We start from the raw sequence: 22,407 nt of genomic DNA on the forward strand, positions 1-22,407 counted from the left end.
GGTGCAAAATTGATTTACATTCATTTAATATTTTTTTATGACTTACAACATAGTATTCAAAGGCAGGCTGTGCAGCATAATAAGTATTTCGAGTGCTTTTTTTTTTTGTTCAACATGTTGAATCCTCCACAGATTTCCTATACGACACCGGTCGAAATACATTTTACAGCTGTGTTACAATCAAAACACATTCTTAGGGAACCCTGACTCTGTTTCAGTGACTATGTGCAACCTTCATGTATACAAGTTGGATGAGAAAAGTGAGCATTTATAAAAAAGATTGTACACTTCAAAAAGAAAACAGAGGATTTTACATTGCAACAGAGGGATACATGAATTAAACTTTGGGTTGAAACAGGTTGGATCCCCTTTCTTAAAAGTGCCATGGTGGGAACCAAAAAGTGTTCCATGATTTTACAAAGCACAAAGAAAATACAATATTCCCAAATGGCGATGGAAATAAATTCAAAAAGGAATGTCATCAATCAGCCACTAATCAAGATCTCACAAGACACTTCTATCACAATCCCTGACTGGAACTGCTAAGCGTAAGTGCTGTTGATATTTGTGTGACTGCAGGAAAGCATTTCTTAAAGCTGCAGTGCAAGTTTTCACTTGAGTTGCTCATAAGTGTGAGTCACAGTTAGTACACATTTGCAGTTTCTAGAGATGTCTACGACAGAGATGCATTAAAGAGCTGGATAGGAATCTTGGTGCGATAGCATTCTGCAGACAGTAGTTGTACATGATTGTACACAAGTATTTGGTAATGAACGCAAGTGCAATAAAATGATGTAAATGCAGCAGTTTGTTTCAGGAGGGCACAAAAGGCAAAAGTGTTTTTTGTGCTGTCTAGTGTGGTCGGAGGGAAGTGTTTTAAAAGTGTAAGGCTTCAGAGATGTCATGTCAAACAAGGAAAAGTGAATCTGCTACTTTTACATAAGAAAGGAACTACTACACTGTATCTTCTAACGTTTCTACGCGTTTAAATGGAATGAACACTGATTCTCCATCAGACAGGACAGTGACCACAAACAGGATACACATGACAAAAATGCAAACGTGTTGGAAAAAAAGTTACATTTCATATCAACAAACGTTCCTTGAAATGTCAAAGCATCATTATCCAGCATCAGTCAAGCATGAGGACCAAAACTGTGGCTTTGAGCAGGAAATCGTAAGGCCGGTGAAAATGTCACCTGATGCTGAAACATCTTGCCACAAAAACAAAAAAACAATAGTGTTGTCAGACTGCGGATGTGTTTCGCTCGCTCATGGTGCGATGCGTCGTCTTTCCTCTTCCAAGCTTCTGTGAAGTCGTGATCATGTGATTCAAGCTGAATGTGTCCTCTCTGAGAACTAATACAATGGAGGAGTGAGGCGTTATCAGATCATGGTTTCACAGTACAGCTCAAATATACAGGAAATGAGAGCGCCAAGGCTGCAGACTATCAACCAACTGCCTCACGGTGTGGCATCTTAGCGCTGACACAAAAGTAACTGAGGTAGGCAAGAAAACAATCAAATGCTTGACCACCAGGTTGTCTCTGTGTAGATGTACGTACCAAAAGGGTTAAAGACAATTGAAAAGGTAAAAGGATGTGACAGGAAAAATAAAAGGCAAGCAGGAGTCTGGGGATGATGCCACGTTTCTTCCTCTAATGGAGCATTCAAGTGTAAAGATGACCTATTAGAACTAATTGGAGCCGGTTAAGAATAAGATCCATGCAGGCCTGCAGTCCAGCTGCAGCGCTGGTGACAGCATGCAGTACGCCTGTGGTAGTTTGCATAAGTGAGTGGCGCCGGTACCCACTGCCCCGACCTCTGAGTGTGCGTTCAGGGCTTTTCTTGCGGGGCCTTGAGGTGAAAGGGAGCAGAGACGAAAGGGTCCACAGCGCTCACTTCTGAGGTCCATGAGTGAAGAGGTCCGACTGGGACGGACGCCACAGCGGCTTGTCTGCTCACGTTGGACACCACTCTGTGAGCTGCTACTGGCTGCTGTGGCACAGGTCCCTCAAAGTGTCGGGAGTATTTGGCCAGAGCTTGGGGGCGGAATGGTTGCTGGGCGACTTGTCCCAGCACACCTTGCTCCGGGGTCACACCTTGGACTCCAGCTGCATGAGGATACGAGGTCTTGGCCTGAGCGCCTGTGGTCTCCTTTCTTTTTCCGAAGGGAGCCTGAGAGAACACATCGAGCTGCTGCTGGGCTGAAAGGGGGGCGCGTGGGAACGGAGCGTTGGCGAACACGTCGCACGCGTCTTCTTGTCCAATCCGAAAGGGGGCTTTTGAGAAAACGTCTGTGGCGACTTCCGCCCCCATCGCTGGCTCATGTAGTTGCTGGGAATGATTCTGAGCGAAGGTGCCTGGGGCGGGTTGATGGAAGGTAGCGGATGGTTGTGATGGTGCTGCGTTGGAGTGCGACGACGAGTGGAGGGCTAACTGAGGTTCCTCTTCATCCTCAGAGTCCAGCAGCAGAGGCTGGGAGCCGCTGCAGTCATGGGCCGCCGCATGACTCTCAACGGCTCCCTCCTCCTCCTGCCGCTGCTCCTTATGGGCTTCTTTCTCCTCATCTTCATCACTCGAGTGCACACATCCCTCGTTTGTCTGAGGATCTCCTTGTGGAGGTTCGGTCTCTTGTCCCTCACCGAGCACAGAGTAGCCATTACTCTCCCCTTGCACATCTGCATCAGAGAGCAGAGATAGAGCAAAACATATGAGAGGTGAACAAAAACATTCAACAGTTTAAATATTATAACAAGAAACGTTACCATCTCAGGTCCAGCTGCCCATTTATCTACCAGACCATCAAACCTCAGTCACACATGACATACTATATGACCGATGGAGCATCTGTAACATCTGTAACCACTGAAGAATCAATGAGAACGACCCAACAGTGAGAAACCAGCACAGGACTACAACAGCACAGACACATTCTACTCTGAAAGTCACATAAGACAGACAAGACTAGCCAGCTCTACTATTACAACAACAAATAACCTTGTTTCCACAAATGGTTTCCACAGCCGCAGCAATATACTCAAAAACATGCCTCGTGTTAGGGGAGACGGAGACAGCAGTTTAGCTTTGAGTTAGGACTGACTGTGTTGAGGCAGAGGGAACTCAGAGGGAGTTGTAGGTCTGTGGAAACAAGGACAGAGAGCCTTCACAGCAAAGGTGCAGGTGATTAGGGACAGACAGGTTTGCACAGGTGAGCAGAGACAGATCAGTCTTACCTCAGCGGCGACGGCAGCAGCTGTTAACGGGCAGCTCTTGGGAAGATGTTAGTTGAAGCCATGAAAGGAAAGCACCAGTTTTTGTTTTTACTTCCAGGGATATTTCCTTCATCGCTCGTCTGTTTTTAACTGTCCACTTCACAGAGGAAGCTATTTCAAGTTAATTAAACCGAAACATGACCTACAGATGATCTGAGTGGTCAGAGCCGACGACCAACACAGCAGCAAACAGAGAGACTGTTCATGTGATGATGTGGAATAAACAGCTAACAACTCCTCATGTTACAGCTCTCATACTCTACAGTCTGTCTATGGTACAATCCAACACAAAGCGACACAATTCAGGGACTCAAAGTTGTTGTTTTTTTTAACCAAAGTTTCTGGCCTGGATTCACAACAGCAGGTCTACAACATCCAGGAAAAACAGAAGTAAGATACGAGGAGCAAAAGGAAAACCTTTAAAAGACTGGAGTCGTCCATAAAGCTGCATAACTGTCAGACACACAAGTGCCTGACGATGGGTGTACTAAAAGGTTCAAATATATCTCCATACTGCCAGACGCACTAAAAATGGCTCAATACTGAAATGTGAGCGGAAAGGCCTCTGATCGAGTTAGAGTATCTGCAATCTAATTTGGTTCCCAGAAGGAAAAATGATCAGTCCGATAATTAAAACAACAGAAATGGAAAAAATGAATCTTCAGACTGTCAATAAAGCCGACGGACTCTTTTCCCTTCAGAGGACAAATCAAATAACGGGACCCAAAGACTTCATTTACATTCACATTAATGAGTTTTATTCCGTCTCTCTTTTTGAACGTTAATTCATAAAAATAGAAGTACACACTCCATCACGGTCCTGCTTTGACACATGGACATCTGAACCAAAGTCATTTTTAAACCTGCCACCAAATCAACCCAACCAGCACGACAAGTACATCGTTTTCACGCGGCAACACGAGGAAAAGTCTACGGCCAAGACGGGAACTCTACAGGACGCAGCGCTGCAGTGTCTGACAGGAACGTGAAGCATTATTGTAGGATTGCATAGATTAACCACAAAAATGCAAATGACTTAACTGAACATTAGATGAAAGAAAAAAAAATCTGTTTCGTTTATCCACGCCAGTTCTTAGAGAAGAGCCAATGTCTCTGAGTAACCTTTAAAATATGAAGAAAAGGAGACAGATCGGCACCAAACAGCTCTCGTCTGAAGGACGTTAACGAGCCGCTGCTTCCTCAGGCTGATTCAGCAGCTCATTAAAGTCTTTCAAACAGGAGTTGTTCGGTGAGTCGATCTCTTCTGTGATCCAGCACCCAGACTACTGGGTATTGTGATGTGCGTGTCTTTTTGTGTTATTGTCTAATTGAAAGCTATTGATGCCCACAACTTTAAAATGTTCTGTTTGCATGTACACATCTAAGGTGATATGCACCCTAAAAAAAGACTTAAGCCTTTGCAATGGACCTTCAATGGCGTTTTGACATTAAAGATGTGATGCAAAGTCCATTGTAGTGACTGTGATCGGATGTGATGCAGCTGTTTTTCAAGTCGCACGAGCCTTTCTTCTGATCATCAGCCAAATGAAAAAGAACAGGTAACAGAGGGGAAAGGTGCTACAGAGATATCAGGAAATCATCAGCAAATAAAGTCCGTCATTAGCTCTGTTTTGCTGCCTATTGGATAAAATCTACCCCAGTGACAAGTACCAGTGTTATGTAAAGAACTGCGGTGGAGAGATTGAAACTCTACCCCCTCAGGTAAGTCATAAGCACTTTGTTTCATGTATCCATGATGGCGTCTAAAACAGAAGCACTAGCTGAATGCTTGACATGAATGGAGGGTGAAGACAGAGGGACTTTGCACTCTTAAATACAGCTTCATACACAAATATCTGTTTTATCTATATATACTTAATTTTACATTTCTCATAATGTTCATACATTCATTCTAAAGCACTATCAGTAATAGTCACATTTATTCACACCATGATAGATGAAATGCCTTTAAATATTACACGCTGAAAAAAAACAAAACATAAAACTACTTTTACCAGTGCTGACAAGCAGAAATGAGGAAAAATAAACAGTGATTTTATGTACACATAAAGGAGTCTTTGTGAATTTCTCCTCTGGCTGAAATGACACCATGTGGGACAGATGACACAGAGGGGGTGTCAATGGGAGAGGGAGATTTTCATGTAAAACTTATCTACAGCTTAATCGACACTGAACGTCCCTCTCTGTGACTATGCTGCTAAAAATCTGCTCGTCTTCACTGACCCTGAGGGCAGAGGGACACATGACCGTGAACACAGCTCAATAAGAAAGTCTCTCCTTCAGCTTTGGCATGGCTACACGTCAAATCTTTGTTCCTGCTGTGCTCATCTTCACACATCTCAAAGACATGACAGTGAAATCATGAGCCTACACATAAAAAGTTGTCATCATAAAAACCATTAACGGTCATACGAGGTGGTGTACATAATGCTGACAGTGAAAGCATCCTGCTGTGGCAAAGGAGCCGACTGAATCAGCCACGTTAACACTGACTTCACCAGTTTCAGGATTTCAACACATCATCACAGCTGCAGTTTTAGGATTAATAATGTCCTGCTTAACATCCACAAAGAGTTGACGATATACAGTTAAGCTGAAGCTGCAGCTCCTAATATGTGTACTATGTTAGCTTAGATAAATAGCTGTTAAAGACAAGGATAACTGGTCTCTGTGGGGACAGCAGCACAGATCTGACTTCCTTAGACCTTTGAAAAAGTCAGCCTAATTCTTCTTGCACATCAGTGAACCACAAATCTGTAAAGAATAAACAAAGCTGACATTTGTTTTCTTTACAAACTGGTTCCATCAGCGCAGAGGAAAGTGCATCGCACATCCTGGAGGTCTACAGCATTTTGACTCCTCACTCTTTAGTCAGACCCATGACACAAATGAGCATGCCTGAAGGTGGCTTGTTTAAATAAAGCTTCAACCCTGAACAAGTGCACAAAGTGAACACAATGCAGCTGTGATCAAGCAGCTTAACGCGTGCGTACGACGACGGTCGATCACCATGGCAGTGCACTGAATGAGGGATATTAATGCAAACATGAGGAAAGCATGAGGGAGACCATGGCGTAGCCAGGACAGAAGCAGACGATATGCTCAGGCGTTAATGAGAAGATTTTTACCAGCGTGGGAATGTCAACGGCCAGCAGAGATATATGAAACCAGCTTATCAGGCAACTAGAGATGGAGCTGAGGCCAAGGAGGCACGTGAAAAGAAAGGTTCCTCTGAACCGATCAGTGCTGGCTCCTCTGTTTCACTTCATAAGGTGCTACATTAAGTGCCTCTGTTTCCCCATCTCTATCCCCCACCCTCCCTCCCTTTGTTAGGATTGCACACTGCCCCTTCGACCTCTCCCACCCCCTCTAGAGGTCGATGAGCTGATCCACCAGCAGAAGGGAGCGGGCCAAGTTGGGGATGCTGGACTCTGAACTGCCACTGTTGCTGCGCGAGTGACCACCTGAAACGTGCCAGAAAGAGAGAGAGGGAGAGAGAGAGGGATGGACATGGAAGAGCCGAGGGAGATGGTGAAAAACAAGCAAAAAGGAAAATTAACAGAGATTGTATGGAGAAATTAAGAGCGAGGAGTTGATGGAGGTGGAGGGAAGATGATGGCAGAGCAGAGAAATGCGTGAACGGGGGCAGAAAGAGAGAGAGAAACAGGCAGAGAGTGAGCTGGGATAATCTTTATACAGCTGCATCATTACAGGGGGGAGAGTCTGGGAATGCCATTCTAACATGAGGAGACTTTCAAGGTAAGCTACAAAGAGCCAAACACCTGCGAGGAGGACAACCGCTGGCAGGATAACAGTAAAAACAAGAGAGAGGTGACTAATGTGAGAGCTTGATGGGATAAAAAAAAGCCTTGATGTGACAAGCACACCCATACAAGCCTCCTCACCTCGCAGGAAACAGCTAAGGCGACTACGTGAGGGTGCTAAGGCATTCGTCGGTGCTGCTCATGGTCTGCGCTTCAGCAGGTGTGAGTGCTCATCTCGGGATTCTGTTAACCTTACCTTGATTTGAGTTTTTGGAGATGAGCACAGGAATAGGGTCAAACTCGTCGTCATTGCCCTTCTCCCCACACGACATGAGGAAAGCAGAGTCTGCGGTGAAGGAAGAGGGAGTGAAGGAATGATGGAGGGGGGAAAGAAGTTAACTCAGCCAAAGAAAAGGGCTAAAAGAAAGGAGGATGCAAGTAGATTAAAAATAGATGGAACCAGGGCAGTCACAGTATTTAAAAGCCATGCATCTTAGGTGGCTTTTGGCTCTTCAACAAATGAGTCAAGGGTCTGTGAAGCTGTCACTGAATGGCTCTGATTTCATTTCCACACATCACGTGTCACTTTACGGTTTCTCTGTTTGAACAGGCCCTCCTCTTTCTGGAAGCATCTGTAGCCTGTGATGGTTTCAAGGGCCGAATCAGCCAGCGGACGTAAGGCTAGCTGAGTGTTGCTGCAAAGGGAGAGGTCTTACCAGAAGCTGTCTGACCAGGCGGCAGCTCCTCCAGACAGGAACCAGAGCTGGAGCCGGGAGGAGCAGAGGAGCAGGAGGAAGGGAGAGCAGAGACAGACTGGTTTCCATGAGGAGAAGTATGAGATAACAGATCGCAGCCCAGCAGAGAGTCCTCCCCAGTGAGAGAGTCTGAGACAGGATGAGGCAAAGCCAGAGGGACAAAGGGTCACAGTGAGGAGAAGACTGTTAGCTTACAGAGCAGAAAATGCATTTTGTTAGTAAAGACAGTTCACTGTTTTATCTCTGAAAGTCAGGGACAGCAGCTACACTTGAACACTTAGCAGTCGCTATGACAAGCTACACAGCTAATACTGATCATTACAGGTCTGTAGACTGTGGGTGGACAGAGCAGACGCTTCAACGGCTCATGGTCCACATCACTGCGCTACGCAAAAGCAGCCGCTCCAGTCACTGAAGTTAGCCGCCATTTTGAAAGTGCAGCAGACCAAAATGATTAGCTGATTTCGTGTTTTTGCCAGGACGCTGCCTGCAGTTGTAGAAATTTCTCAATAAAAAAAAAACCTCAGGTCACGATGATATAAACAAACGACAAGGGCATTGCGACCGCAGCTGGAAACAATTACTCCTCGGTGAAAATGCTGCAAAGAGTTATGTGAAGATTTCCTGTTCTGTGGTCCAGGATGCTAACCTGGCATGCTGGCAGGGATGAGCTCTGGCTGGCCTGAATGTCGCTGGGCCTGGGGGGCTTCCAAACCAGGAATCAATGAGTCCACACACACCTCTGCCTTCGCTACACCGAGTCAGTGAGTGGAAAAAACAGCGAAACAAAGACATTAATAGCACTTTAAAAGAAAATAGATTGCCTTAGTGTGGATACAATAGATGGCCTTCTTTAATAATTCCCCCAGTGTTTGTTTTCTGACTGCGTGACCATGTGAGTAAAAGAGGAGAAGGAAGGCAAGGAAGACACATGCAGAGCAGACAGGGAATTTTAGGGCGAGGCAGGGGACGAAAACAGATCTAGTACCACCGGTGGAGCTCCCTGCAGAACTACTGAAGGGGTCAGCCAGGGTTAAAAGGTCGGGGAGCAGCAGAGAAGTTTCAGGGGACTTCAGTCCCTCAATGAGCGAGCCAGAGAGAGGAGAGGGAGAGAAGATGGCGGCAACAGATGGCAAGACGGGGAAAAAGGCCACGAGGGAGGATTTTGCATACAAATAAAAAAGGAGCAGGAACACTAAAGAGATGTGGAACGCCAGAAATGTTGGAAGAATTTAACGTGGTTAAAACCAATCAGGTTAACTATTGTTTAATAATATTTATAATAGAGTAGACGACAAGCTGCTGATATTTTTGGGGACGAAATATGTTCAGAGGCAACAAGAGTGATGTAGGAAAGGAAGGAAATGACAGGATCATGACTGCATGAAGACAATTATGTTCACATCTCAAGCTCATTTTACATTCACATGACTTGACATTAGTTTGTTTGCAACGTCAGTGAAACCATCACTGCCACACACTCCAAGACCAGCACGCTGAGTGAAATCCCATGCTTTAAAAGGACGGAGCTGTTCTAATACAAACTTCAACAGCAAACATTAAATCAAACAGAACAAGACACAGCAAAGTGAGTTTCTTCACAGCAGTCATTAGACTGTCCCGATGCACTGTCACTGTCCACATGCCAACCCCATCAGCTCATCTCTGGACCAGTGCAGACAAACCAGCAGAGGACATCTTTGTTAATTGGCTTTATCAAAACCTTCATATAAAAACCTTGATTAAGCTGAAATACAGTCCATGCATGAAATGACAAATTACTGCCATTTCAGTGTGGCTCATACTTACAGGAAACTGCTATGGGGCAAAATAAGGTTGGGGGGTCTCAGACAAGGAATGTGTTGGCTCAGAAAATGGCACAGCAGATGTGACCTTTTGCCCCCTTCGCTATAGGAAAGAGGCCAACACTGATGAAACCCTTTATTAATCCTAAAGGTCAGACAGCTAATTCTTCAAATAAAGACAACAGAGAACATATGTAATATTAAAAATGCTATACAAGGCTATCCTTATCCTGCTCAGACGGGGCTCCACACACCAGCAGGAGGCTGTTTGCTTGTGTGTGCATCCTATTTGAGTGAGCAAACAGAGGGAGTCAAAGAGACAGCTTAGGCTGGGTGGAGAAGATTAACCACATCCTGATTATGTAATAGCCTCAACATTTTTATCCACTGGGTCCAGGCCTGAAACAGCAACGGCACAAGGGAGGTTACACAGCTAAGAAGCATGCACTTCCAAAAGGGCAAAAGGCTAAACTGAGGAGAACATGAAAGGCTGGGTCATCATTTTAACGAGGCAACGTGTTAAACTTTCTCTTGTTCTTAGGGCCACTGGTAAGCAGGCTCCTCCAGCAGTAAGGCAATCCAATTAACAAAGGAGAATTTGTCCTTCGCGTTGCCAGGCAACAGCGAAAGCACAGATCTGCAAATGAGATGCGATCTAGCTGTAGCTACGGCCTCTATTCATGGAAGCTGACAAGGAGCCACTGTGAGGCTGCTTGCTATGTCAACAAGATAGGACCTTGTACAAATCCAAACCACAAAACTAGCCCTCATAAACTGACCTGTGGGAAGTGTGATATCCAGGAAACGACTTCAGGAAATAAAAAGGTGACTCATAAGCTCTAAGAATATATTTGTTCAAGAGCCTCAGGCCTGGGAGAATCACAGAAATGGCTCGTTCTGCATCATGTTGTGACAAGAAAACTACCTGTGGTGTCAGAGAGGGTATTAAAACGGTCCAGGAGAGTCAACAACACTGAACCTGCACTCATGATGCCTGCAGATCTTTCGGCTTAACATGACACAGCAGATAAAGTTGGAAGAGAACAAATGAAGGAAGGTGAGAGCATGAACAACAGAAGAAGAGTGTGGGTTGGGCATATGCTAACTTTTATGACAACTGTAGATATTTGTCAAGAGAGCAACGACTTAATCCAGCAAAATGGCACGTAGATGACAGACAGAAATGTCAGGGCTGATACTGCATATCACTCACAGAGAGGCCTCCTGGGAAATAGTGTATGCAAAGCAATGAGACAGCATACTGAGAAGAATCAGTCTTACCTGGAAAAGCACTGAGCCCTGGAATGAGGTTTTCACTGGAGCCTGTGATCTTGTCTCCTGGTGCAGCAGCTGTGCACAAACAAACAGCAAAGGAGCAGGAGTTTCAGATCAGACTACTATTTACCAATGCCGCAGGTGTTAGCATGCAGCGAACAAGGTGAACTTACTCTCAGCTAGCTTTGCAAAGTCTTTATTTAGCAGCTCCTCTGCTGTTAGCTTGGAGAAGTTATCGTCGCCAAAGGGGTTCCAGCTGGGCTGAGTGTTGGATGCACTGTGGCCTGCTTGGACGTCGCTGTCACCTGGATGATACACACTCTGCTGGGATGAGCAGGGGGAGCCAGAGGGAGTAGTGCTGGCTGATCTGCAGCAAACAGAGGTGTAAACATCAACAAGAGTAAGAGTGCACAGTGAAATTTGGTCATGGGCGTTCGGTCTGTGGACTCTGGCCTACTGATGTATGCAAATAAGAGCGAGTGAACAGAGTTATTTAAAGACTGAATTGAGTGATTCTTCTTTCGCTGGATTCTCTGCGATGTAAAAGGGTCGTTTATCCTCCTTCGGGGTTCTGTCATATGAAAGGACTGTCTATTGGCCCACTGAGTGCCATGAAAGGACAGTTCATCCTCAGATCACTGAAGGGAGTTAATTCTGCTCACTTGGACTTGTTGAGGCTGGCCTCAGCTGCGGCTGCCTGGAGTAGCTGGGTGGATTTACTGACTGGGACCCCAAACACGGCACTGTGAGTGACATCGCTCAGGATGCGTCTGTGGCCGCTCTTCGGGGCCATCTTTGGCGACGAGGGGGGTGTCAAGGAGCCGACTTTGTGAATCCCTCGGCCAGCCATCTATAAGGAGAGAAAAAGGTAGAGAGGGGGAAACATGAGGAAAAAGTTCTTGATGCCAACAGAGAGAGATCAGTTTAGAGTATAAAGAGGAACAAACAAATCAAACCACCAAACCAAAAACCAAGCAAGCAAGATCCACTGGAAAAGCAAATCTGAAAAGGAAGACTGATTATAAATTCTTCAAAAACCACAACAAAAAGAGATGAAAGGTGTTATGGAAAAGGAGGAAAGTATTCCCACTACAGAGATCTTATAGAAACAGACACATGAATCCAGAGACTGCCAAGTCTAAGCTTTAGGAAAAATACATTGTGTGAGGTCACCAAAGCATGAAAAAAATGAGGTTTGATAGCTGAAAGAAAAGATTTGGTTATCACATGATTTATACAGTCTGTTACCGCTGTGTCTTTCTAACAAAGATGGCTGTACAGGAAGAATTTCTAGCTACTGCATTCACATGGCATTTCTGCCTCCCCTGTGTCCCACAAGAGGAAAAGTAAAGATCTGGATGTGATTGGTTAGAGACGAGCAGGTAATCAACTCCCTGGCCCAAAAGAGCAGCAGACGGCAATGGGGGTAGGATGTTACCACGACCTCCGGGTCAGCTGCAGGACCGATGACCGCAGTTTCTGGGATGGGGGTCAGATGAGAGGCTGGTGTTTCATGGACAGCGGCTACATGCTGCTGCAGCTGCTGGTGTTGCAGTTGTAGGGTAACAACTGGAGGGACGGGCTTAGCTTTGGAGTGCAGCAGAGGAGACGCCTGAGTCGCTGTTTGCTGCTGCTGCTGGAGGAGGAGGGTGTGTACCAGTTGATGCTACATAGGAATACCACACAGCCAAGCATGAGGAAGACCCAGTTTACAGCTCTTTGACGAGTGCAGCGTTAAAACATAATTTGCAGGGTTTATTATGTTCTTTTTTGACAGCACACAAAGGAAATCAAGAGAAAACATTGGTAAGAGAGAGGGGCGTCATGCCTGAAAATGAAGTGAACACATGTGCACAGCATTTCCACACACCCTCCGTCAGCATCCCTGAAAGCCATTCACACAATGTGATCAAAAAGCATTTCCATTCTCATTCTTCCAGGAAGCCTACCTGCTGGTTACTCTGTGGGCTTAAGAAGGATGCGGCTTGTTGCTGCTTCATGAGGAGCTGCTGATGCTGTGGTGTAGCCTGTGGCTGCATGTTGGCGGTCTGAGGGGGCTGCGGTGCAGCCTGTGCACCAGGAGCCTGCTGAGCAGGTTGGACTGCAGCTGCAGCTGGAGGTGGGACATTGATACCGACACCTGGAAGGAAGAACAATAAGAACAATGAGAAGAACAGAGACCTATCATTTATGACATCAAAAGCATCTTTTTAAAAAGCAACCACATTTCCAGTGACCTGAATAATCTGAATTGCTGAATTTTAAGCCTTTTATTTCAACATTATACATTTTAAACCAACGCCACAACTTCACTGGAGACCAACAAAAAACAAGCCCTTGGTAGACTTTAGAGTCAAATTCTTGAGCAGTTCACTAAACTGAAATTAATACAAGATGTCAATTTGAGCATACTGTTCCCAGGGTAACTGTCACCATAAACACAGGCCCATGTTACCTGGTAAAATGGTCTTAACGCAGACACACAGAGGTATCACAGAGCTACTTATACCTATGGACTGGGGGGCTCCAGCAGCCACATTGGGTCTCTTGCGTGGGGTGAGAGCTGGCTGGATGGGAAGAATGCCTGATATCGGCTGGGGCTGAGCCTGGCCAGCTTTGGGTCGCTGCCGAGGTGCAATTGAGGTTTCCGTGGTAGGAATGGGGTCTGTGAGCCTGATGGAGAGGAAGGAAAAGAGGAAGCCGACTTGTAACATTGAAGTTTCTTACAGTGATTACAGCACTCATATGCTTTGCTGTTCACTCACCTGGCTTTGGTTTGACTCTTTTTGGCCACAGCTTCACTGGCTCTGATAGGCTCAGGAAGTTTTGCAGGAATAGGTGAATTCTACAACAACAAGGGGATTTACAATTTTTAATTGCTTATCAAACCAAAGAGTTATAATCTCTGATATCAGTGAGGTACCAAGAAAACATTTTGAGATTTGCAGTTTCCATGAATACAATGATTGCGTATGAAAAGGGCATCCTTCACAAGCGAGAATGGAGTGAGGTTCACCGCTATGTGAACACATGACTGGATGAAGAAGATTGCTGCAGGCGCTCTGGAATCGGTAAACACAGTTTGTTTTCAAATGATTGCATTCTGTTTTTATTTACCTTTTACACAACTTTGCCAACTCTGTTTGGAATCACGGTTGTAAATGCATTAGGAAAGCATGATGAATGGAGAGCAGCCAACTGGCAAAAGCTAGAGAGCATAGCTTCTCTCCAATATCATTATGTCCTACATGACTTTCCTTAGAAGCAACAAAACAACTGACAACACTGTATGCAAGATACATAAAATGCACATTCCCATCTCAAATTCCTGCCGCAGTGACTTACATGTACATTTTGGACTGGACACTCTCGTCGAGCCAGTTTAAAGGCAAAGTAGGATATTTGGTAGATGTCAGGTCTCTTTTCTGGGTCAGGTTCCAGCATGTATCCTGAGAAATCAAACACGGATGTTCAGACACGTGAAAATACACATTCGAACTGTGACTGCATTAGAGTTGGGTTATTTTTCTGTTTAATAAGGAAAATAAGTGTAAGAATATTTCCTGTCTTGACATTTGAGAGTTTATTTTGCTTATTTAGCTAAAACACACCTGTGCAAACATATAAGCAGTCGCTGGTTGTTGGGATGATGGTGGCTGGTTGGAAAATTTTAGCATATCGCCCAAAGCTAAACTGCACACACAGGATGTACAGGCTGTATGTAGGGCAGTGCGTATATTCTGAGGAACGGGGTTACTCACTGATGAGACAGTGCATGTCGTGGGAGTAGCGGGAGTTGTCTGGGATGGTGAAACTTCCATCACAGATGGCCACTTGGCTCTCCCCAAAGGGAAGCGTGAAGAAGCACAGCTTATAGAGCAGACAGCCCATGGCCTGTATAGACAAGAGCATCAACACATTGCTGGCATGTCAGTAATGCACGCATGTGTCTTTATCATGGTGATTTTAATGTGATCATACAGTCATTGTAATGAAGCATAGAGGTTATGAACACAGTCCTTCTCACCCAAATGTCTGCCTTTGTTGTGATGATCTTTCCTCCATAGAGGTTGACCATCTCTGGAGCGCGGTATGACAGGGTAGTGTACCTGGTTTAAAGAGCACACCAATGAACACCTGAATACTAACGAAGAGAAAGGATAGGAGGTATACACAGCTCAAAAACTCACTTTTTGATTTCCTCCTCCACGACCGCCACCCCCTCTGTCTGAGGGTTTTGGAAGCGATTAGTGGCACTTCCAAAATCGCAGAGCACATAGTGTCCCCGATCGTGCAGAAGAATATTTTCCACCTACACAAGGAAGACAAGATGAGACCTGTCAGAACTGATGAGGCAACGTCGCAAAAAATTACTTCCAAATAATTTGGCCTTTAATTATTTCTCCTTACGTGGTGAGCAGTATGTGCATGTTGGTAAATGAATTCACACTCGCCTTGAGATCTCGATGGATGATTGGACTCTTGCACTGGTGGAGACGAGCGACTGCCTCGCAGGTGTCACAAAAGATTTGTAACACCTCGGCCTCTGTGAAGCCCGTCTGTAACCGCTGGTTCATTAGGTTCACCACCTGACCACCTACATGAGATGAACAGGTCAACGAAGAGTCTATGAAAAGTCAGCTGATGCAAAGTTAACACAGTCTCTCACCGTCTATAGCGACAATATATACAAAAGCTTACATTTATCTACTTGTTCATTATACACTGAAAATAGCCAATTCCTATGGAAGTCCTGAAAGACGTCAACCATCAGCTTTGCTTTCTACAGAGTGACAAATCTGATCATTTAAAAATCAAAAAATAAGAAATTGTAACTGTGACTGGTCACTTTAACACTGCATCACCACTGCAGCTTGTCCAGATAATAGTGGCACGTTCATTTAAAGAGAGCAGAACTGTCTTCTGTTCTCTGTTAACTTGACTCTACAGACGCTTCAACAGCTACACAGTGATGTTAAAATTTGACCTTTCTATAAATAACACCACTCTCGTTTGTGTATCGACTGAGACAGAAGTTCTATTGACCACGACGGCTATCAGTTGAGCACTTGCCTTCGAACAGAACAGCTGTGAACAGAAGATGCTGTGAGGAGCTGAGGGTAATGGAGCTTTGAATTCAGCACAGACAGAGGGGGATGGGGGTGGGTGGGCAAATTTACCTCGACAGAAGTCCATTAAGATTAGGACTTCCCACACATCGCCAGCTCCAACTGCAGCTATGCTGGAGTCCAGGAAACCAACTATGTTTTTGTTGCCCACTAGGTCCCTCTGTGTAAACAAACACAGAGAGCAACGATGACAAACAGCAGAGATATAGTTCTACCATCCTAACACTTTTGGCTTACTAAATAACAACATACAAAAGATTAATGTTTGTAAAGGATCAGTCTATTTTGATCTGCTGAGAGATGCTGATTCTCTGCCAAAGGACAGAAAGCAATGACGATAACCATCCAGTAATAGTCACGCCACCCAGGGTGTGGCTGCAGGACACACTTAGTTCCACTTACAGTAAGTAAGTAAGTGGATGAGCAAGGGAGCTTAGAAGTGCCAATTCAACATTTTCGGCAGAATTCCTCGTGTTAGAAGGACATTTATGACACTGAGGCCCCTCGGTTAGCATCACTATTCCTGGGTCAAACAGTATTTTCAAATAAAAGTCAGTGTTTATACATGAAGCACACAGGACTTCAAGCATTCAGGCTTAGTCATGTTCAGAAAGTTAGAGCAAGTGTGTGAATGTCAATTCTGTATTTCTGCGTGTGCGGAAAGTTATTTTACACTAGCTGCATTTCCCTGATGTCAGTCATCACACCCACCAATAAAACACTCCACTCTTACAACACCTTCTCTTAGCAGTGTCAAACAGAAATTGTGGTTTCCTGCACTAGCAGTCAGATACTGGACTGTCTTACTCACCATAATCTGTATTTCAAGTTTGCAGACCTGCAGATCATGTTCATTGTTGACATACATTCTTTTTAGTGCACAGCGCAGGCCTTGATGAGTCCGCACCAAAAAAACTATGGCAAAACCTCCTGCAAACGAGTAGAGAGAGAGAGAGAGGATGGGAAAAGTGAATGAACACGTACAAATCTCAAAAGCACTACACCAAATCAATACACTGTGATCCTGAATTACTACCTTAAAATATCCCGTTTCACTCCATTTTTGGACTTTTAGCAACAGTGTGTGTGTGTGTGTGTGTGTGTGTGTGTGTGTGTGTGTGTGTGTGTGTGTGTGTGTGTATTTTTTTTAATCGCAAGATTAACGCTCTTTGTGACCTAGTGAACTTGTAGTATTTTATAAGCTGTGGCCACTGCTAGTAATGTAAGAAAAAAAAAAAACTACAGGATCCGATTATAAACCGGAAACAAAACAATAGGCACGCATCATTCACATTCATTCAAATGTGAATGACTGCTCAAAGTGAGAATGTTAGTGTGAAATATAACACAAAGCAAGCCTATCCACTTTTCCATGTTGATAAGAGTATTAAAATGATAATTCAAGGGACATTTAGAATAGCTAAAAATGTATGATTAATTTGCGATTAATTGCGAGTTAACTGTGACATTCATGAGATTAATCGCGATTCAATATTTTAATCGATTGACAGCACTAGTGTGTGTGTGTGTGTGTGTGTGTGTGTGTATATATATATATATATATATATATATATATATATATATATATATATATATATATTTCTTTTTTTTTTTTTTTTTTTCACTTTTCCCTACTGTGACTATGCAAGAGAGACTCCTGTACAAGTAGTGTATGTGACTGTATGTGACTGACAACATAAGATACCATAATTTATCTTTCAGAGAACGTCTTCAGCGTCCCTCAGCTATGCTCTGACTCTAGGAGATCAGACATCTCCTAATCAGGCAGCTAATGAGGCCGACTGATGGAATAATGAGTTGACTTCTGCTAAACTAATACATCTCTATATGTATGTATTTCACGTTATCACAGTGATGACGTAAGGAACGGGATGCTTCAAGGGATTACTGTCTATGACGAGTGCATGGCTGGCATGCTGGTAAGAGGGGCCTGAAACAGTACTGTGTGAGTCAGCAGCTGTGTGCTGAGGGGAAGGAGGCAAGAAGCAGACAAAACTGACAGGGGATACAGGAAGTGAGAGAATTCATCATACCACCTTTGGTTGCAATGATGCTGACACATGGGGAAAACCACGAGATGGCTGTATCCATCTATAGCAACTGGAACCACCACAGATGAATAAAACACATAATCTGAGTCAAGTCATGAGTGAGACAGCATTTGCACATGAAGCTCACATCTCAAGCTTTTCCTGGTTGTACAAATTAAGCCAGAAAAAAATCTATGAACAGTTTTGGTTGTAATACTGCACTGAGCTGTGGACTGCGGAAAAGTCTATTGTCGTCACTGACTTCTTGTTATGAACTGACCTCGGCTTGGATTTGGCTCTCTCTTGATTTCATGTTGACAGCATGCTGCTTTCACTGCAAAGGTCTGAATTCTGCTGCTACTGCAGCTCTTTTGCTCACAGCTTGTATTAATGCCACGCACTGGGCTGACTCATCCAGCTGGCATCGCTAAGCCAAGGACAGCTCCACGTGACTGGTCTGGGTGTCGTTTGATAAAGACTGCCTTGGGCAAAATTGCTGTGAGCTATATTACCAAAGAAATGAGCGGCGTACGCAAAGGCGATGGGAATGAGAAGGACTGAATCAAATATTTTTGACAGGCGTGCCCAAAAAATTCAATAAAGGCAATAACCTTCACCTATAAAATCATGTGTTTCAGTGCTCCGTGACAGGTTGGAGCTGGGTCACTGTGGATGATAACAAATCTCACTCATGTCACCACCTATAAATTCAATACTTGAAATTTCACAATGAAGTGCAAAAACTTGGAGCACAGTGCGTCCAAGCGACGTGGCACTGGCAGAGCGCTTGGCTGCGTAATTAGCATTATTAAGACAGAGCAGCAATGTGCTTGTGAAGTGGATTTCAATCAAATTAACTGAGACCATACCCCGAATGAGAAAAAAGACAGAGAACCAGACTTCACGAGCGCATGAAACACAGGCCCTAAGTGTGTTTGTGTGCGTGTCTGAGTGGTATGTCAGAGTTCAGACAGCTGAACCCCTGCTGTCTCGCACAGTCTAATCTGAGATGCCTGTAAGAAATGAGAGGGATTAGCAGCCTTAAGAAACATTGAGCAGTGGTCTACAATCTCAGCAGGCAAATAATTGTAAGCACAGCTACAAATAGCTGCTGCCTCTTGACGTCACCGTCTGTCAGGATTATACCACTCTATCTTATGTATACACGCTCAAGCAAATGCACACAAAAATACACCTTCGGGCAGTGCTACGAAAAGTGCAGTGAATAGCCATGGTGTTCGGTCACAGTTTGTCATCAGTGTAATGGGACTTACATAACTACCATTTAGGCTTGGGACTACTACACATGTCGTCAAGACTACTATGCTGTTTACAAACACGCAAGGTTGCACAACACTGCAGCAAGAAATACTAGCAGCGGTTTCACCTACTGGAGGCAAAATTAGCATTTACTAACCAGTCTGAGCTTAGGTGAATTTATGCATGGAAAACTGGATGATTTTGGTTTACAAATGAGGGTATGTCGTGTAGTCTGGCAGGAACTGGGACACATTATCTGCTACAATGCGATAAATTACAATGTCACTAACAGGTCTAAAGTTACAAGCAGTGACTCTATATGGACAGAAGAAAAAACATGTTGTTGATAGTAAAGATAGAAAGCTGTGTCCTGGAAAATCCGCAGACAACTAGCTGAGAACAAATCACAAATGTCTGAAATAAAAACAACAGGCGTGCAACTTTGGGTCTGACGCCACAAAAGCCCGTATGTCTCTCTGACTGCTTTTGTCTGCGTAATGTGAAAAGTGTGTATATTTCAGCTGCAGGCAACAAAGTTCAACAATGATAACAAAGGGAGTAGACAAAAAAAAGGGGGAAAAAAAAAGCAACTGGCTAACAGACTAATGCCCAGAATATACGACCAAAATCATCTGAATAAATAAGTCTGGTGACACTCAGGGGAGTCACATTGCAAGTAGGAAGTCCATTGCTGGAGCAATAAAAAATATGATATGAAAATATCAACGATTTGTATGTAAAATCCTGTTTATGAGAACTACCAATCTCAATGCTGCCTCTCTCAAGTGAACATCTGCATCCAAGTCCAACATACTTCTGTGACTCAGAAGAAAACTATCATAAGTCGTCACTAACAGAACAAATTCTAAACTAAAAGTTTTCTCTGACATTTCAGTGCAGGGTACCACTGCGTCTCAACCATTCATAAAGCCACAGTGTGGCCAAACAGATGGGGCCCATCTATAGTACTGATGAATTAATCAGTCTTCTTTCATCTATTATTTAGTACCGGCGCTCTTGGCTAACAGAGCATGGCAGAATCTCATTGCAAAGATAAATGACTATGGGAAACCTGTAAACCTCTATCTCGAAGCCTGTTTAACTGTGTTCTGGAAAAGACTGCCTTTCAAGTGAAGACCTGTTTCCGACAAAACGTTTCTCCATGTTTTATTTTCACCTACAGCTTAAGGACATGTAAGATTGCTTTAACATAAAAAAGTGCACCTTGTGAGGAGGTCGTGCTTTTATGTGGCTAGACATCCTAATAACCATTATCCCTTTCTGACCTAATCTAATTAATTGTTTACCCAAACTTCTGAAATCCACACTTGTGATTTGTCACTCCCTCTGTAAATATCATGACGATGACTCAGCATAGCATTGGTCTTCTACAAAACTGTAGAAAATCCAGTTATACAATGTTCCTCCCAGCCTTAAGGTAAAGAGTGATGCACAGACAAGACAGTCTTGACGACTGTCAATTACATAACACCTTCTCCCATATTCGAATTTTCTGCCTTAAAATTTTGTTTTTTCCAACTTTTGTGACCATAACACACAAACAAGCAAGCTCAGGCCACAAAAGAAAAAAGTCTGAACGGTGTCAAGGCCACCTGGCAGGTAAATGAACGTCACAAGAGCTGCCTGGGGTGGTCCCAACTGATAAAGCCTTGTGCCAATAAGCATGACCACTGCCTTTCCTATCAGTGACATAAAACTAAGGTGATGGTGAGTCTTATCTGGGCCATAGCCCGACAAAAAGAGGCCCTCTCAGTTAACTAATGTTACCTGTCTGATCATCCTCACAACAATGCGATACAGGTCAGATAGTGGATCTAGTTAAACGTGTTTATAAGACATGTGTTTTAATTCACACAACAGAAAGCCAAATTATTCACCTTCGGCGACAATTTCCTCGACGGTCACTTGATATCGTCCAATGGTAAAGACCCGTCCGATGAAGCTGCCACCGCCGCCGGAACCAGCGCCTCCTCCACCGACTCCGGAGCCAGGCCCGGAGCTCACCAACTCCCGACGAGAATCAAAAAATTTCTTCATTTCCCCCGAGGTTATCCAAAGCACGGTCAAGTCCAAAATGTATTAGTGTCGTAACAATAAATATGTTTGGGTATAACCAGGTTCTGTTCGTTGAGGTGCTGGTATTAACGCCTAAGCAGTTTTCCAGTAATTGAATGAATGCGGTCAGCTAGCTTCAAGCTAAATGTTAGCCAACTAGCTGGACCTCAAAATATCCCAAACACTGCTGTCCGATGCTCCTTGGCTACCTCATAGTTTGAACAGCAGGTGGAGTCAAATGTTGTTGAGAAAATAATAAGATACAACGATCAGCAGAAGTCGCTGCTTACCCCCGCGAACCGACAGCAGCACTGGCTGGCTAAATTAGCCAGGCTACGAGTCCGAAAAAACACTTGTTAGCTGTTAGCTCACCTAGCCAGCTAGCTTAAGCAGCTAGGTGCGGTGACAGCTGTCAGTTGATAGACTGGCAGCCAGGTAGGTCCTTAGTGTCCAATGCAGCTTATTACACATCTCCACCGATATCTTCCACCCGAAATATTACCGAGTTCAGCCGCTGCTCTGCTCGTCTGTATCGTGGAAGGAGTGACAGACCTCCGCTGCTTTTGTGCGTCCAGCCGGCTGTAAGAAGGCTGGTCAACTAACTTAATAACAGAGCTAACGGAGCTACAAACAGTGTGAAAGCTAATGAGACGAGTCGTCTCGAGCTCCTCTCTGCGGGCTCCGTCCTGCTGGACTTCTCTTGTTGTGATTGGTCAAATGAGCATCGACTTCCTGTTAGTATGCTCTTGTCCCTAAACTCTGGTCCCAGTACGAAAACCGAACCAGTCCCTGCTCTTCAAAGTCAACCCGGCCAGCAGTGATCAACTGTAAAGTTGCCTGGACAGGTACAGTGATTATAAGCATGTTTTTTGCAGTCCAGTAATCACAATAATTGACCGCAGGTCCTCCATTCCAACAGCTGTCCGACTTTTTAAGGAGATTAGCTTCAGTTCTTTGCCTAATATACATTCGGATGTTGAGGAAAAAAATCTCATT

The 22,407-nt window shown here is 44.3% G+C and overlaps 1 protein-coding gene across 2 annotated transcripts; it reads right to left on the reverse strand.

Moving 5' to 3' along the window:
* Positions 1-9: 9 nt before the first annotated feature.
* On the reverse strand, positions 10-22,092 carry aak1a (AP2 associated kinase 1a). Of its 2 annotated transcripts, none has more exons than XM_070963783.1 (19): positions 21,234-22,092; positions 16,836-16,954; positions 16,076-16,184; positions 15,350-15,492; positions 15,086-15,207; positions 14,923-15,004; positions 14,657-14,789; positions 14,241-14,344; positions 13,661-13,740; positions 13,405-13,568; positions 12,845-13,035; positions 12,334-12,561; positions 11,558-11,745; positions 11,069-11,262; positions 10,902-10,970; positions 8,465-8,566; positions 7,777-7,944; positions 7,317-7,406; positions 10-2,681 (listed from the first exon to the last, which is right to left on the reverse strand). In XM_070963783.1, the coding sequence occupies exons 1-19, from the start codon at positions 21,391-21,393 to the stop codon at positions 1,837-1,839; spliced, it is 3,291 nt and encodes a 1,096-aa protein (XP_070819884.1). In that variant the 5' UTR covers positions 21,394-22,092; the 3' UTR covers positions 10-1,836. The 2 variants fall into 2 exon arrangements, with proteins under 2 accessions (XP_070819884.1, XP_070819885.1); XM_070963784.1 differs by lacking the exon at positions 12,334-12,561 and adding an exon at positions 6,661-6,760 and having other exon boundaries at positions 2,554-2,681.
* Between the last annotated feature and the right edge of the window lie 315 nt (positions 22,093-22,407).

Source organism: Chaetodon trifascialis, chromosome 6, assembly GCF_039877785.1.
Source record: "Chaetodon trifascialis isolate fChaTrf1 chromosome 6, fChaTrf1.hap1, whole genome shotgun sequence".
NCBI classification, from domain to species: Eukaryota; Metazoa; Chordata; class Actinopteri; order Chaetodontiformes; family Chaetodontidae; genus Chaetodon; species Chaetodon trifascialis.